The sequence below is a fragment of the Fukomys damarensis genome, unplaced genomic scaffold, assembly GCF_012274545.1.
Source record: "Fukomys damarensis isolate Sample0158 unplaced genomic scaffold, DMR_v1.0_HiC HiC_scaffold_5, whole genome shotgun sequence".
Classification (NCBI taxonomy): Eukaryota; Metazoa; Chordata; class Mammalia; order Rodentia; family Bathyergidae; genus Fukomys; species Fukomys damarensis.
Genome location: NW_022900917.1, coordinates 42611070 through 42629688, shown reverse-complemented (window position 1 = coordinate 42629688; position 18619 = coordinate 42611070). Strand labels below are relative to the sequence as shown.

The following is an 18619-nucleotide window of genomic DNA, read 5'->3' as shown; positions in this document are numbered from 1 at the left end:
TCACAATTAGTAAACATATAGGCCTTGCTGCCTATAAAAGTACCTCACATTTTTTCCAGCTACATAGTTTTTGTCTTTTTTTCTGTATTTCTCAAAATGTCCTAAAACATATTTTTTCATTTTCCACCTTTTTAATAATACCGCAATAATAATGATGATATTTCTGTCTAATCTCCCTGTGTTCATCTTTTCTGATTCATATATTCCATTAATAGATTCATCTTCCTGAAAAATGTTCCTGATTTCAGTACTCTGCCCCAAAGCCTTGTAGTGGTTTTCTGTTAATAAGTACGGACTCATTAATCTGATGTTACAAGCTGCATTTCAGTGGAGCTTTCTGTGTGTCCCAATCTCTGCCTCTTGATGACATCATAAAATCAGTGCTACATCATTTGATATTCATTACTCATTCCCCAGTATATTCCTTTGTTAGCACTGTGTCCCGCTGTTACCTTATACATTTCCTTTCTAATGCTCTAAATTTTCAAATTTTTATGAAATGCTTTCTAGTCTTACTTAATATTCTATCCTAGCTAGAAGTAGGTTTAGATTTGAATAAAAGCAGTTTTCAAAGATTTTTAATATATATTCATATTTATTTTTTCTACTTGGGCTTGTAAAATTGGTAGTAAGATTGATATTATCATTTATGAATGAGCTAGTTCAGACTCAAAGTAATTTAACAGCTTTCTAAAGCCATAAAGTTACAGCAGATCAGTTTTCTCTTAGTTCAACATGCCTTTTGCTTTTACAGCCTGACTTATAAAGTTTAATGCTCTTTGAATTATTTTCAGCATTTTTTAATCAGTTAACTCTAACTTTTGTGAGCCTTTCTGGAATAGGGATACAGCTTAAACTTTTGTTTCTCATGATATCCATAATATTAAGCTCAGAGAAGGAAGTTTGTAAGTTTGTAAATTTACCTGTTGAACTGTTAACCATTTGGAGGTAAATGGATATTCAGCTCATTGAACAGAGCAATGAGTGTACAGTTAATATATTTATCAAATATCTGTGATTGACTCTGTAGGATGAGGTGGAAAGAGCCATAGGGGTTTAGAGAACATCATGCAGGCTGAAAAAGCTAAGGATGATGTACAAAGTTAGCAGCATTTGAATGGTGTTTCATTGTCTCATTTAATTCAGAAATGGAAGATTTTTTAGGGTTTAAGCAGTGGATAGAATTTATATAAACAGGCAAGAGTAGCATGTCAAATAAATGGATTTTTACTACCTAACATAATAACATCATACTCATTTTTATTGCCCAGTTAAAATGAGATGTTGATTGCAGGAAAAGAGTGAAAAATTAACTAAAACGTTTTTTCTTTTCTTTCTTTGCAGAGGTGAAATGTAGAATACTCCTAGCTCTTCTTGAATATTCAGGTAATATTTTGCAATATTTATATTATTTGAAGCAATCATGGCCCTGGATCTTAGAAGTCTAATAATATAAAAGCAATGCAATTGGCATATATGATCCTTACCTTTTCTAAAGCCCTAAAGACTTAAAAAACTACTTACATAGTTTTCACAAAAACTTAATGTATATGTTCACTTATAATTATTAGTAAAAATATGAAAATATTTAAGCAGTGTCATTAAAAAGGGAAGAGATTTAGTTAAAATTAATTGCCCAAATAAGATTTATTGCAATACAATTTTATACAAGTAAAAGTGTAAGAAAGCATTTTACAGATCTTATTCATATAAAAGCAACGCTAACATGCAAAATTATTAGCAGTGGAAAATTACACTTAAAGATATTTAAAGACTTGATCAAACTCTACATAACAGATGATAGGGTGTTAGCATTATAAAGGCAGGAAGTGTATCGATTTCAATCACTAGAAGTGTCAAAAATAATAGCTTGCACATAGTATTCAACAAATATCTGTTACAAGAGTGAGTGAAAAAATTTCAGTGAAAGAGGAAAACTCTATGTTATAGTTCAGCAAGATCTTTATACAAGATTTATTTTAAAAGGACATGGATCATAGAGATTGGGAAACTCAATATAAGCCATCCAATGAGCATGAACAATTTAGTATTACTTAGCTGTATATCTTTTTTCTTTGGATTCAAAGAGATAGAAATATGTTGATAAGCATTTTTTAATTTTAATCTATTTCTCAAATGTGTGTACATAAATATACAAACAAGTATTATTATAGTTCCTTTATATTTTGGAGAGAATTTGTACACAAAAATACAAGCTGAACAATAACCTATTATATCAGTTGGCTTTCGTTATGTTTAAAAAATGCTTCAAGTCTTTGTGTCTAAAAACAATAAGCATTTCAAATTCCTCATGTGCCTAGTGTCACCTAACTGGCTCTGACAATCTGTGCCAAGTTTTGTTGGTGTTGATTGGGTTTCCCCATGTTTCTGAAGCCGGGTGGTAGATTGGCTAGGCACAGGTTACCTAGCTGACGTCACTCACATACATATGCAGCCATATCTTCACGGCCCACCCATACACAACCAGAAATGTATTTTGCTAACGACCTAGGTACCTCCCAAGCCAATTAAGTTGGCAAGCTTAACTCAAACACTATTAAATGCTGTGTACTTTTTCACCCCTTTTATTTCTACTTTTCTTCTCAAATGTCCTTTTGCTAGTATTTTTTGTTCATTTTGTTTTCCTTTCCCTGCAGTCTCTATGTTAGAATAATATCTGGGATTAGTTGTGTGCATCTAGAAACTACCTTAGTCTCTTTGGACCAGCTAATTATAGAGCTTGAACTTTGTAAACAGCAGAGGTGAAATGAAATGTGAATGTTTTTAAATGTATTTCTAGATGAGTTTATTGGTGCCAAAATGAAACTGAAGCCTTTGCTAGGTACAAAAACCATTTATTTCACATGTATTCCCACTACAAGAGAAGTCTTTCCTTATAAAAGCAATAAGCAAACTATCACAAAAACCCAGAATCCCTTCCTTTTATTCTTGTTAGAAGCTGGAAGCAGTTGTTATACTTCTTGCTGTAGCTTTCATAAAAAGAGGGAGTGAGAAGATCTTTGGAAAAGGGTGTACATTTGTGAATTTTGAATGACTGCATAATTAACAGGGGAAGACTAGATATTTTTTCTGAAAGTTAGCAGATTTTGGTTGTTTCTTTATTTATCATATTATTCCTTCACCATTCAGCAGTAAAACTGAGCACCCACTCAGGAAGTGCTAGAGTCTTAAAAAAAGAGGAATAAGGATAATAATTCTACCTAATTTCACTTCATAACATGCTGTTATTGGTTTGGATCTAGAATTTCCCCTCAGAGGGCTACATGTGTGGAGAGTGATTGGGTCATGGTGACACTACACTCATCGGTAGATTCATCCATTCATGATTTCAGTAGCTAAATGTGCTTTCAGGAAATGGGGCCTAGTTAGAGGTGATTCACCCGGGCGTGATCTGGAAATGTGTATTTTTGTCCCTGGTTCCTCCCTGCTCTCTCTGCTTTCTGGCTGCCATAGGTTAAGCACACTTTCCTCTGTCATCTTGCTTTTGCCTTGAAGCTAGCCAACCATGGACTGAAACTCTGAGCCAAAATAAATCTGTCCTCCAAGTTGAGGTAGGCATTTTGTACAAGGATGAACGTAACTAAGACAAGTGCTTTAATATTTTTTTTTTTGAAATCTTTACAGCAGACCTAAAAAGTAGGAATGAGCCCTGTTTTACAGATAGGGATCTGTTATGTAATGTGTGGCTTGTGATGGATAGCTAAAGGCAGGTAGTATGCCTGTAGTGCCCATGAGCATAACTCGGAAGATACTCCCTTTCTTCTGATGCACGGGTAGCCCTTGAGGAACATAAACGCTTCATGGAACTCTCACTATGCTGTGCAATTAGTTCCCTCCTGGAGGGATGTCCCAAGTTTGTGGTGACAGAAAGCAATTGTGGTGCTTCCTGGGGAAGAGAGGAAATTTCACAAGGGGAGAAATAAAATATTGCATTAGTTCAGGATTAATAATTCAATAAGTTGACTTTTGAACAATAATTTAAAATTTGCTGGATGGAAACAGAGTGGGCCTGCTGACAGAACACAGAAAAAAAAATGTGGGCTGTCAGGGCATTTAATATTTGATGACCGTTTAACAGTACTGCGTAGTTCAGAAAGTAGATATGTGCATCCTTTGTTCTGGTTACTTTCAGATCTGTTGTTTTATTATATTCTCACTGCAGCTCTGAAGATTAATACTGGATTATGAGAGGAATGGAGGGAAGGGGCAAATACAAAAAGGGGATATATGTCTAAGACCTTGTTTATTCTACAATTTTCTAGATTTTTCATTCACTGTGAGGTGATAACTTGTTTAAAAATTCTTAAAAAGCTCTTGAGATAGATGTATTTTGAAATCTGTGCAAACAAGTAATCTATTGTATGTTGAAAACAGGAAAGTGGCAAAGGCATATGACTTCATGAAGTCTTGAGGATTTGTTAAATGTCTTGCATTTAAATATATGTTGGTTTAAAATTTAAATGACAGTGTGATTCAAGGTATCTTGTTTATGTACATCTCTGTCACTTTATTTCTGAGCAGACATGGCTAAGTCTGCCATTTAGATTTCACTGTACCTCCAGCAATTCATGAAAGCTTTAACATCTGTGGTTATTCGTTATTAGAAGTTTGAACGAATGAATGAATATAACCTTTATGTGGCAGTTGTGTTTATCAACAGGTTTTGCATATTGGAAACACTGCTGAAGTTGTGATTTGTTAATGAGGTTGAATAAAAAAATCTCAATTTGACTTTAGTGCATGTATAATATATATAATAATAGAGAGTAAATATCTAATCATTCTTTTTAAAATAAAAAATAAATTCAAATTTCTTCTCAAAAACATTTTGGAGAGAATTATTCTACAAACAGCAAGGTTATTTACCTTTGTATCTTTACTAAAACTTGCAGTAGAACCAGAGCCTTCTTTCCTACTCTTTCTCCTCATTCTTAATATCTCCAGTATCTTTCAAATTAGACTTTATGAAGTCATTTTTAGGTTATAGGTGGGAGGATTCCTGCCAAAGCTACTGAGGTATTTTTAAAATTTCACCCAGGTTTTCTGCTTGACTATAAGAAAACTGAAGAGCAAAGTAAGAATATAAAAGGGAGATTAAAACAACTTTTTCTTCATTTCTGTCTTAAACCTCAATACTTAAGGTCTACATTGGAGCTAATAAACTATCTAAATTACCCTCTTAAGCTAAATGCTGAAATTATGAGAAGCCCAAGAATGAATTAATACATTTATTTTCACTTAATTCATTTTTAGATCTACTAGCAACTATTTTTATTCACCCATTCATTTGGAAATGTTTATTGAATTTCTACTCTATTATAAATTATGTACAAGATGTGTTTAGATTTTTTTTTGAAAATTGGACAGAGTTTATTCCAAATTTAATGGTTTTAACATTCCTTCCTATCTAGCAAGTACCCTGGGACACATGATATAGAACTTCTTAAGAGAAAAGTCTCACGCCTTAGCTTAGTTGAGATGCATGAAATTGCCATTTTCAACCATTTCAACCTACCAAAGCAGCAAGCTCATATAGCGCAACCTAATAAATTAATCTTTACAGTGTAAAATTAAATATTTTAATGTTTGATATATTTTCTAATAAAATTTTCAAGAGTGGGTGTTACTAACAGTGAAACTAATACACAGCAACTACATTATGTGTACGTGTGTGTGTGAGGGCGGTTAAAAATGAATGTTCACTGTTCATGGTAAACATAATAAAAACTATGCCTCTGTCAGTAAAACAAGAACTCAACACAAAAAATGCAGCATTTATTTCTCTGTTTTACACTAATTTGTCAATGCCTCTTTTTTTCGAAGGTTCTAAATCCTTCAAAATATTCAGTACACTTTTCAAAGGAGATTATTTTTCCTACATTGTTCTCCTAGTGCAAGTGATTTTTCAGTGTTCAGAATGCATGGCCTAGTATTTATGTAGTTTATATAACTTGTACACATCTAGTTACTGAAGAAGTTAACCTAGCATATAAAGTTCTTTTCATTAAAAAAACAAACAAATAAAAAAAAATTGGCTCAGAAATGGCAGTTCACAAGGAGGGCACATCTTCAAAGTGAGTCTACTAAAACTACAGTTAACTGCAGGATGAGACTTGAAGCACACACTTAAAAATCAATATGTGCTAAAATTATTAATCCATTACTTATATCAAAGAAATAATTAGAATTCAAATTCCTATAAATTTGGATGTATTTATTGCTCATTAAATCAAATGTCTCAATTCGGGAGATATAGATTTGTTAATTATTACAAGCAATTGGACAGCAAATTTTTTTTGTCATATTCATTTCACATTATTTGGATAATTTTAGTAGATATTTTTTAAAAGTATTACTGGTATTGAATTTCATTTTTAGCACAAACTGAAGAAATGAATTTGAGTCTTTGTAACAAATGCAAATTGTATCTCATCAGTAAAGAAAATATAAATAACCAAAGTGCTATTTTTTTCATGTTTTATAAAACACTCTAATGATTGAAGAAGAGAGGAACAGTATCAATTAAGAAAACATATTTTAGTTTTCCTAAATTTTTTGTTGTTCATTGTTTGCTAAAATGTCTGATAGCTAGCAAATTTTTGCTCCTTAATACATTCAAATTCATATTTTTCACTTGGCATGAATTGATGACAAGATGAAATACCAGTGAATGTAAATGCTTAATGAATGGGTTTTTTGTACCTACGGCATTTTTCCAAGCTCTTCTGTTCTCTTCTATCACAGACAGTGAAACGCAGCTCCGGAGAGACATGGTTTTCTGCCAGAGTCTGGTGGCCACTGTCTGTGCCTTCTCTGAGCAGCTCATGGCTGCCTTAAACCAGATGTTTGACAACAGCAAGGAAAATGAGATGGAAACTTGGGAAGCTAGCAGAAGATGGCTTGACCAAATAGCAAATGCTGGTGTTCTTTTTCACTTTCAGTCACTTCTGTCTCCGAACCTGGTAAGGAACCACAGGACACCCGATGTCTGTGTCAACTGCAATTTATGTTATACATTCCTAGAAAGATTATCCATAATAGCTTAAAAATGAAGCAACCCAAATGTCCTTCAACTGTTGAATGGGTTAACCAACGTGTGGGATACCCATACAACAGAGTGTTATTCGGCCATAACAAAGAATGAAGAGCCGATGCCGTGAAACTTGCAAAAGAGGTAGGTGTTAGAGAGTTAGCTAGTGGCTGCCTAAGCCAAGAATTGGGGAAATGAGAATGGGAGACTCAGTGCTAAGTGGTGCTGTGTTTCTTTCTGAAGTGATGAAAATATTCTAAAATGAAACAATGGTGATAGCTGCCAAGCTCCACGAATAAACTGAAAAATCCATGAGCTGTCCATTTTAAACGGGTAAATTTCTTAGTATCTGAAGTATATCTCACTGATACTGATACTGATACATTTTTGAAAACTGATCTTGTGAATCCCTTAAGTCTACTTTAAAAATTGTTTTAAAATATCCAAGCTACTGAAAAAGGAAACAATAAAAAACGCTTATGGTCTTTCTGCCTCTGTATTAAGAATATAAAACCTACCTGGGAATGTCGGGGGCCCTCTGGAAGCTATAACCCCTGGGGCCTGGGTGTCCCTGAGCTCTGGGAACATCTAGTTGTCACATGGGTGTGCTGCTGGAACCACACGGCTGGTACTGTATACTCAGCAGCCAGACTGTTTGGAGCAATTCCTCCAATCAGAAAAAGGCTAATTATTCAGTCATGCTCTTCCTTTTTAGGTTCAAGGTACTCTTCTGGTGCCTTGAAAGAAGTTTTAGAGATAACAGTATAAAAAATATTTATCCAGTACTTTTTATATACCATAAACTGTACTAAGCACCACCTATTAAGGTGCAAAGGTGACCATTAACTCCAGCTGTTTGTTCTCATGCAGTCCTTCTTTGAGGTCCAGGGCTGTCCTACTGATTCTTTTTCACACAATGAAAATTCTTCACACTTCTTTCAGCTTCTATTAATGCTGCCCTTAAATATGATAAAAACATAGAGAAACTTGTTACAGGTGTGAAGCATGTTGAACTTGTTTAAAATAAATTAAATGAATACTACCTTTTAAAGGTAGACTGTGTCTGATAGCCTAAATTATACTTTCTTTATGAGACTAATAAAAGATCCTGTAGAGAATGCATTAAACTGCTGATAGAAGGGCGGCCAGAGTTTTGTACCATTTTGTATCCACTGCTGAGATGCATGCAAATTTGTTCCCACCTCTGGGCCTTACCTTTCTCGGCCAGAAAAACATGTGTTGTAAGAATGAGACAAATGGTTAAAATAAACTAGATCCCATATTCAGAAGATTTTAGACTAAGACCTCAAAAACACAAGTGAGGTGAAAATAATTCTTGCCCCCTAGCTCTTTGGAAGACAAATACATACATAAATGGAAATTGCTTTTATCACAGTTCTAATAAACACCAAATTGAACAGTGAATAAATTATCTTATAAAATAGGATGGCTATTATGTAATATGGCTTTTAAATAAAGCAGTATTTTTGCTTTTCAGCTGTGTTTTATGAGAGTTCAGAAGTTAATAGCTTTTGTAGATTTCTATTTTTAAATGAATTCAACATAATTATAATCTAGCTGCACAATATGAAAGTCCAAACAATATAGAAAGGGAAATTTTAAAATCATAAAAAGAACGTGTAATTTTGTAGAACTCATTTATTTTATTTTGGGCAGGAAATGCTTTGAGATTTGTTGATACCATTGTTTTGTATGTTAATACATCATAAATAAAGGTATTTTTGGTGTGGATTTATATTATGTTTTGACATTTTATGACATACAATACTTTGCTATATTTTATTTTTCTTTCTTTGTAGACAGATGAACAAGCCATGCTAGAAGATACACTGGTTGCACTGTTTGATTTGGAAAAGGTTTCTTTTTACTTTAAACCATCAGAAGAGGAACCACTTGTTGCAAGTAATTATGTGTTTATAGAATTTCTTGATCGTCAGACAATAACATGGTATAATTCTCATGAACATTTTATATCTACTTATAAATTGAAGGACTGGAAAGTAACCTTTTGAATTAGCAATTCCCCATCACTAAACCTGACAAAGGCAGTGTTTTAGAAGTTATACATTCAGAGAAGTAGCATTACCTCTGCTCTAAGGTCATGTCTTGTAGTTTCTTCAGATTATTCATTTAGTATTTTAACATTGTCACAAATAGTTTTGAAATGATTTCTATCAATTGAAGAAATCTTCAGCAGTTTTCTGTTATTTTTATAAGTTTCTTACTGTTTGTAAGTGTGAGAATCCTGTCATTATGGTAGAAGATAGAAGTTTCCTCTGGGCTAGGCGAGGTTATTTTTCATCTTTCCAATGTCTGGTGTAATACACGTATTATATATTATAACCTGTGCTCTAAAAGTCATCATTGTTTAATTTGTTCACCAAAAATTTCTTGAATGCATACTTCTTGCCAAGACTATTTTAGTTGTTAGCATCCGTAGAGAAATGAATGGACTGAACTTTCTCATGGTGCGTACATTTAACTAGGGAGAGAAATTATGTCAGACAAGAAGTGAGTTTTATAATGAATTAGAAGATGCTAATAAAAGAGACTAAAGCATAAAGATGAAGGGGCAAGTGAGAAGCGGGACATAACAGGGCAGGGAAGGAAAACTCAATAGGGAGCCGAAAGCCCTGAAGGGACTAAGAGTGAATCATGCAGATTTTGGAGAGAATACACCAGATTCTTTGGACTGTGAGATAGGAAGGCATGTGGCATCCTCTTGGGCAGCAAACAGGCCTGTTTCACTGTCTTAGAGAAATTGAGAGGACAGAGAAGACAAGAACACAGACAATGTCAGACAATGTAGGGTTTGTTGGTCAAGGCAAGCACTTTGCCTACTTTCCCAAGCCATTCAGATTAACAACAGAGTCTACCTTACATGTTAGAAGGCTGTATTTGGTTGCTGTGTTGAATAGACCATTCCAGGGACAAAAGCTGAGGCCTGGAGACCAGTTAGAAAGCAACAGAATGACCTGGGTGAGAGATCATAGTGACTGTCTTAAGGGTAGCTGTGAAGATGGTTTAAAAAAAGCGTGCATGCCTTTTCTATTAATTTACAAAGGTAAAAACAGCAGGGTTTTTATTAAAATTTCATTTTCTCTAGTGAACAAGAAAGGGAACAAGAACATGAAGTACAAAGTTGGAAATGTAGGTTATATTCAAGAGAGATTTTATTTTGCTGGCAAGGGTATTATTTGATAAGGATAATATTTGAACAAATTATGTGGTCTTCTGTGGTTATGAATAGAATAGGTTGTATTTTCATTTCCTTGAATAGTGTAGGCATAGTTTTATTGAATGTAGAGAAAACTCTATTTTGTGATAAAACCCAGTACATATTTAAAGTTTCACCTGAGGAAATATAAGCTCACAGGAGTTCTCTTTCCCATGGCTCCAATGCAACATTGTTGGTAAATAGTCTGTGGAACAAGTGGAAAAACCAGCATTAAGCTTTATAAAACATTTCCTTATTGTATATCCACTGTAAGAAATTTCACTCTGGCATGTTGCAGCCTAAATATAGAGGTAACTGAGACCATGTAAGTAATGTAATTATACACATGTAGCCATGCCTGTAACAAATACAACATTGTGATATACATTCAGCAATGCATTTTTATATATTTTTTCAAGGCATAACTTTGACTTCTGAAAATAATGAATCATTGTTCAGGCAAATTAAAAACTCGGGAAAGAGGAGAATCACCCTTGCGCAGGGTTACCATGTCTTACATGCTGTGAGAACACCGAGTCTTATTATTCACTGTTGGTAGTTTCACCTTTCTTTATGTGTAGAAGCAGAGAAGTCAGATTAACTAAGGAATTCTGCATCAGTGGAATAGAGATCAGTAGGCTGCTAGTCTATGAGGCAAAGCATGAGTGTAAAGGGCAGGAAGAACGTGGTATATTAGCATTTTGTTGCAGGGACCCAATACTGATATATGCAATTTGAGGGAGGACAGATTTCTTTTGTCTCATGATGTCACTGGGTTCAACCATGGTCAGCAGGCTTCAAGGTGAAAACATCCTGGCCCCAGGGCACAGTGGAGCAAAGATACTTATTTCACGGTGGCCAGGAAGCACAGCAGGGGACAGCACCAGCGAAGGAGACAAGATCTTATTCATGCCTCTGTGACCTACCTAGACCTATACAGAAGCGTGCTTTACCTGTTCCCTATGCTGACAGTCTACCTTAACTGTCACAAGTGTAAAGAGATCATTGACTCAAGGAACCTGAGCTTAGTTCTTGGCCCAATTCTCATCTGCAAACTCAGTATTGAATGGCTTAAATAAGATAATATATTTGAAATTCTCTAGCATTATATAAGGCTAATTATAGTATTTAGTAAATGTTTGTGTCCATACACCTTACTGTACTACTTTATATTCTTTTTAGAATGCTATATTAATAGCATTACTCGTAGTCTTATTTCTGCATTAAAGAATAATATTCTAAATAATTATGGCTTGCTAAGCACATAGAACTCAAATGTCTGGTTTTAAGACATTACATTTTTACTGAAGAAGCAATTATTTAATATATGCAACACACTATATGCTGAGGTAAGTTCTAGGAATATAATGGTATATAAATAAAATAAAGTCCCTATTAGTAATGTTAGGGAATTAATAATGTTAAGAACCATATTGTGATACCGCCATCTTAGATCGGTTTTCCGGGCCCTTTCTGTACCGCCATTTTAGTTCTTTCCCCTGAGTTTCTGTTTCCCCATAATCGCGTCAGCATAAGGAATTGAAACTAGAGCTTCTGTAAAGCTAGGACCTTAAAAGGAAACATAGCTTGCTCTATGTTAAGAGAAGCTTGAGGAAATCCCCAACCCAAACCCCTATAAATAAGCCCCCCGTTTTCGGTCCTCTGTTCTGCTCCCCTGAATAAAGTCTCCAGTCGGACATCTAGGTGTGCGTGGCCTAGTTGTTGAGAGTCACTGTTCCCTTTCAAGTGTGAAGCTTAGATAGTAGAGAGCAATACAAAGGAATAAACGGGCATTTTGACCACTTGGGTGATAAGGAACTTCAGTGTCCCATTATACAGTGAAAGAGGAGTAAATTATCTAAATGATTAGACTATATGGAATTAAACTAATTTTGTGGAAAAATCTTCATTTTTTGGAGAATAATGTTACAGTAGATCTTTCCCTTTTTGTTGGTGAAACAGGCAGTTTTATAGCAATTGTTAGGAGAATAAATACACTCCGTCCCCACTATTTCTGGTGTCTGGAGCAGTGAATGCCAAAATGTCTTCATGGGGCTGACTACCTGGTTGGAGACAGCAATAGCAAATTAAGAAAAGATAGTTGGGATATGATAAATCCTATGAAGTACATGGGCAGATGCATAAAGAAAAAGGGTGAAGTGCCTTTTTAAGGGGAAGAAGAAAGCTCTCTGCAGAAGTAAGTAACTTTTAAGTTGAGATCTGAGCTACAAATGAATTCAACAAGACCCAACCCCACAAAGCATGAGGGAAGGGCACTTCAGACAAAGGAAACGGACAACTTCAATATCAAAGATTTATTTTCAAACTCGCTGGTTCATTCAATGGCTCACTGCCATGTTAAAGGAATGGGAAGACACCACTGAAACTCCTGTCTCGGATGAATCCTCTAGTATGCTACCAGAGAACGTTTCCTCCTAGAATAATGGTTTTGAAGCCTTTATTCTTTACAAAGTCCTAATCATCACCTTTTTTTTACTTAGCAGATAAATTTCCACAAGAGAAAGGCAACATTTTCAACTCCATTATTATTGTGCACCTTTTCCAAAAGTTTTAAAATTTATTGTTGAGTTTTGAAGAGTTATTTGTATATTTTAGGTGAGAGTTCTTTATCAGATGTGTATTTCCTCCACATTTGTTGTTTTCTCATTCTGTTGACATTATCTTTCTCAGAGGTGAAGTTTTAAATTTTGATGAAGTGTTGCTGATCAATTCTTTTTTTATTGATTGTGCTCTTAGTGTTATTTCTAAAACATCATCACCACACTCAAGAGTTTTCCCCTGTTACTTGTAGGATTTGAGAAATTTAAAAATTTTCTCCTTTGTGTGTGTGTTTGTGTTTGTGTGTGTGTGTGTGTATACCATTTGTTCTAGAACCATTTGTTGAAAAGACTACCTTTCCTTCACTGTATTGCCTTTGCTTCTCTGTCAGAAATAAATTGAATATATTTGTATGGGTCAGTTTTTTTTGTTTCTTCCTTCTATTTGGCTATATTTTGTACAGTGTCACACTGTCTTGATTACTGTAGTTTTATAGTAATCCTTGAAGCCAGATAATGTGTCTTTCAATTCTGTTCTTCAATATTATGATGGTTGTTCTGAGTTGGTCTTCCTTTCTTTCTCTCCTTCTTTCCTCCTACCCTCCCTTTCTCCTTCCTTCCTTCATCCTTCTCTTCCCTCCCTTACCTTCCCCTCCATCCCTTTTTTTTTTCTTTTTGCAGTACTTGGGATTGAACCTAGGGACTTGCATATGATAAGCAAGTACTCGACTGCTGGGTTACATCCCTAGCTTTATTCTGGCTTTTATCTCTCCATATACCCTTTAGAATCATTTGGTTGACATCCGTGAAATACTTTGGAGTTTTTATTGAAACTTTATATTAAACTCTAGGTCAAATTGGGAAGAAATTATTATCTTGACCATGTTGAACACGGGATATTTCTTACTTTTAATTTTTTATCAGAAACATAGTTTTCTCAAATTATACATAAGTATTTCATTTTTAAGAGGTGTTCATATAAATGATACTGTGCTTTTCTCATGGTAAGAACTAAGATTTCCAATATGATGTTGAGAAGGAGTAGTGAAAGGAAACATCTTGCATCTTCCTGATTTTAGCAGAAAGTCTAATTTCTCATCATTGTAGATGATGTTAGCCAGAGGTTTTATGGCTATTCTTTATCAAGCAGAGAAAGTTCTGTATTTCCTGTTGAGTGAGAGTTTTTTATTTTTTAAATCAGTAATTGCTGGATTTTGTCAAATGTCTTTTCTGTATCTACTGATATGATCATGGATTTTTTTTTACTTTTTACTTTGGTGGATTGCACTAACTGATTTTCAGATATTGGGCCAGCCTTGATTGCATACTTGAATAAGTTCCATTTGATTGTGGTATATAACTTCTTAATATGTTATTAGATTGTATTTGTTAATCTTTTAGAAGATATTTTTACCTATATGCATGGGAATTATTGTGCACTTTCACAAGTACAACATTTACTTTAAGACAGTTTGCATTCTTTCACATGATACTTGTAATTTTACCATCACTTTAAAATATATACTTGCTAGTTTATTTTGTTTGTTTGTTTGATTTTTGGTACTGGGGATTGAACTCATGACGTTGCCCTTGTGAGGCAGGTGTGGTAATTGCTAGTTTTTAAGTAAGCTTTAGCTTTTTAGTTCCTAATATAATATCTTCACTTCTATATTAGTCTTATGAGATTCCACCTGCTATATTATTATGTTCCTTTCTACAACATTATCCATTTGTTAAAAGTGATTAGCTACACTGATGCTAAAGAGTAAGAGTGTGTAATTTGTGTTAGTTAGTTTTTCCTCATTTCGACAAATATCTGAGATAACTTAAAAGGAGAAAAAATTTATTTTGGCCCATGCTTTAGGAGGTTTCAGTCCATGGTTAAGTGGCTCTGTTGACTGTGGGCCTGTGCCAGGAAGTTAATTATAGCAAGGGACTAGGTGGGAGAGGAAGCTGCTTACCTCCTGGTGGCTGGGAAGCAAAGAAAAGGAAAGAAGGAATCAGATTCCAACATCCTGTTCAAGGGTGCACCCCCTAATACTTCACTTCCTCCAAATGGGCCCCACCTCCTTATGGTTCCACCACCTTCCGATAGTGCCATAGGGTGCTGGCCAACCCCTTGGCATGTAGGTCTTTGCAGTCATTTAAGATTCAAACTATAAGAATTTTTTAAAAATTGAAATATGTATGACAGTGACTGAAAAGGAGAAATAGAAGATACAAACAATTAGTGTGCATGTGTGCATCATTTCTATAGTTTCCATGCATCTTTTTCAACTTAGAAAAAAGAAGCAAAAAGAAATATTTGCCAAGTCATTGAAATGCTGTTAATTCACAGCCCTTAACTAAGAACCTCATTTTTCCTCTTCCCTATACCAATCTCTTCATGTGTTCCATTTGAAAAACAAAGCAATGAAAAAGCATTATTTTATGGCAAGAAAAGAGATTTGTAAATGTTAATGCAATGTCTCCTTTATTGATTCACAGAGTTTAGCAGAGATACATTTAATAAGCAGCCTAAAATCTATGATGATAAATGACATTTAACCTTGAACACTACTTTTATATCAGTTTATTTAATATTATATTAAGAATTGTATTAAATGCCTGCTTTATTTTGTCCTTAATTTTTAAGTAGCTAGGGTGACTGACTATTCTAGATTTTTAGGAAATTTTAGATCCTTTTGTAAAGAGGTAGAAATATTTGTCATAGATACATGTTACATAAGAAAGGAAGCCAGGCATGGTGGCACACTCCTGTAATCCCAGCACTCGGGAGGCTGAGGCAGGAGGATCGCTGTGAGTTTGAGATCAGCCTGGGCTACATAGTGAGTTCCAGGTCAGTCTCGACTACACAGTGAGACTCTGTCTCAAAAAAAAAGAAAAAACAAGAAGGGAATTATGATATCATTTTATCATTTTTAGATACTTATACAATATAGTATTTTGCCTTTTCAAATATTTGATTTTTTAAATAATTAAATTTAGCATCTTTAAAAATAGCTAAAGAGTTTGGACAGATAATGTCTAATGTCTGCAGGGCATCAACAGAGGGTGATTCATTTTTGATCTGGTGCTCAGGGAATGAAGCTTACAAAGCCCATGCTAATTTGTTAATGGCTGCTATGTATTTAATTTCTTGCACACTACTTAAAAAGTGTGCCCCAAGGCCTCATTTTGGCTAAAATATGAGCAAAGCAGCTACCCTTGGAGATTCTGAAACCAAACCATGTGTAGCTGAACTCCTCATTTAGTTAAGTGAGCCATATGGTATGGCCAAGCATAACGATGTTGCCCCTTACAGACTTTCGTGTGCACTACAGTAATAAATCTGTTGCTTTAGCTAATGAGAACCTGATTTAATATTCTTTCGCTGAACTAGCACTTATGTCTAACCTGGATGTGATACACATGAGCACTTTCAGTATATACTTGTCTAGGAATTTCAGCGTTCTTTGTAAAAGGTTAAAAAAAAACTATCTTAGTCAAATATGTTATATAGTATATACTGATTTCAGGGAGTAATGCAAACTTTGATGTCATTTTAGATGTACCTCTTACATATCAAGCAGAAGGAACCCGGCAAGCTCTGAAAATTTACTTCTACATTGACAATTATCATTTTGAGCAACTGCCTCAACGGTTGAAAAATGGAGGAGGGTTTAAAATTCACCCTGTTCTTTTTGCACAAGGTAAAATGTTTTCCTTATTATGCTTCACATACTCATTTTTTTCTCTCATTGAGTTTATTGGTACATTTTAGGTATACAGTACAGTTACATTCATTATTGGAATCTTGTACCTTTACATGACAGGTCTTGGTTCTCACTTTTTCCCCTTGTCCCTGTCCTACCTTCACCCGCTCCTCCCCTCCCCATTTACAAACACTTTATTTCCATTTTTTCATTTTCTCATATTTTTTCTTTTCCCTTATTATCTTTCCCCTACCCTTTCACACTTCCCCTACACCTTTAGCCCTTTTCTTCCTATTTCACATTGTCAGTTCCACATCACTAGTCATTCGAGAGATGCAGATGATAAAAACACTGAGATTTCACCTCACCCCACAAAGAATGGCTGCTATCAAGAAATCAACCAATAGCAAATGCCGGCAGGGCTGTGGGGAGAAAGGAACCCTTCTCCATTGTTGATGGGAGTGCAGACTGGTGTAACCACTATGGAAATCAATATGGAGATACCTCAAAGAGCTGGGACTAGAGGTTCCATTTAACCCAGCCATCCATCTGCTGGGTATCTTTCCAAAAGAATTAAAAGAATCATATCACAGTGATATATGCACACCTATGAGTATAGCAGCACAGTTTGTAATAGCTAAAACTTGGAAACAGCCCATTCACATACTCATTTTAAAAAATAAATGTAATTTTAACAATAAAAAATTGTTGTTAATTGGAAAATTCTCTATTTTTTTAGTTAATACATTTACTTCTGAGAATTTTTAGGAAGCAAAGAATGATCTATGATTTAAATATTTATTAAATAGGCTTATAGAATTATTTACAAGGGAGAAAGATATGAGTAGTTTAAATATGAGAACTTTAAAAGCATTAAATAAATTTGCTTAAATAAAAGTTAAATCGGCATGTAATGAATAAAATTGTTGGTTAACATACTTGATGAAATAGAAAAAGTTTGACAGTATACACATGCAGATTATTTTAAAATATATTGTAATGTTAATTATTATATATACATTGTATGTATACATATAAAGTTACATGTATATGAAATATTTTCTGCATCTTTGGGTGGTTAAACTGATGCTTTTAAAAGACATTTTATATATCAAAATTTTTATCAAGAAATACATATTACTGACCTTTTTATAAAAAATATATTCATGCTGGTAGAATTAAGAGTAATGTGGTAAGAAGATTTTTGCCATTAGTGAGGCTCCCCAGGGAAGATCATAGATAGATCTTTTTTATTTCTGAGGTCATAAGTGCTGCCCAGAAAAGATCAGAAGTCCAGATTACCGGCTAGTCTCTTTTGGGTTAGGCCCTTTCCCAAAGTCCCTGAAATAAGCATACAGGTGATCACAAGATTACATCAATTTCTTTGAATGATACCATGAGGAGGGTTTTTTTTTTTCCTTTTGGGTTTTCAAGAACTGCATTGGTTTTGCTGTGGGCTTTTAATGTTCTAATAAAAAATGAGAAGAGTAGGAAAATAAAATCAAGCTGTAAAACGGAAGAATAGGCAGGTATATGAAATCTAAATTATGATTTATAGGTAAAGTCATTGTATGTAATAAAGATTCGGTAAGAAAATAAAAGTGAAAAACAATGGGCAAAAATAAAACTTTTGAGATAAAAGGAGAATAATATAACCTCAAATATATCAAATATCCTTAGAAGAATAGACAGTTTGAGAAGACAGAAAGAGTCTGATCTAAAATGTTAACTTTTACAAGGTTTAATTAAGGATTAGAGTTATTTGCAGGTTCTTCATTTATTTTCCTTTATTTCTCCTTTTTTAACTCTCTTTGAAATTGTTTCTGATATAACAGATGGAATCAAGTATCTTTTTATAAAAAAATTGTTGCATTTAGGATCCTTTACTTTTTTTGTTTTGTTTTTTTTTCTTTTTTATTGAGTTTATTGGTACATAATAGGTCTTGATTCTCATTTTTCCCCTTGTCCCTGCCCTCCCTTCACCCCCTCCTCCCCTCTCCATTTACAAACACTTTATTTCCATTTTTTCAATTTCTCATATTTTTTTCCTCTCCCTTATTACCTTTCCCCCACCCTT

At 34.3% G+C, this 18619-nt stretch overlaps 1 protein-coding gene across 1 annotated transcript in view; it reads left to right on the top strand.

Moving 5' to 3' along the window:
- Window positions 1–18619, top strand: part of Prex2 (phosphatidylinositol-3,4,5-trisphosphate dependent Rac exchange factor 2) — a 151801-nt gene that overhangs the window by 63082 nt on the left and 70100 nt on the right. The window contains exons 21-24 of the mRNA XM_033760611.1: window positions 1345–1386; window positions 6766–6983; window positions 8872–8974; window positions 16396–16539. Of these exons, the coding sequence (XP_033616502.1) occupies window positions 1345–1386; window positions 6766–6983; window positions 8872–8974; window positions 16396–16539 (507 nt within the window). The remainder of the gene's footprint in view (window positions 1–1344; window positions 1387–6765; window positions 6984–8871; window positions 8975–16395; window positions 16540–18619) is intronic.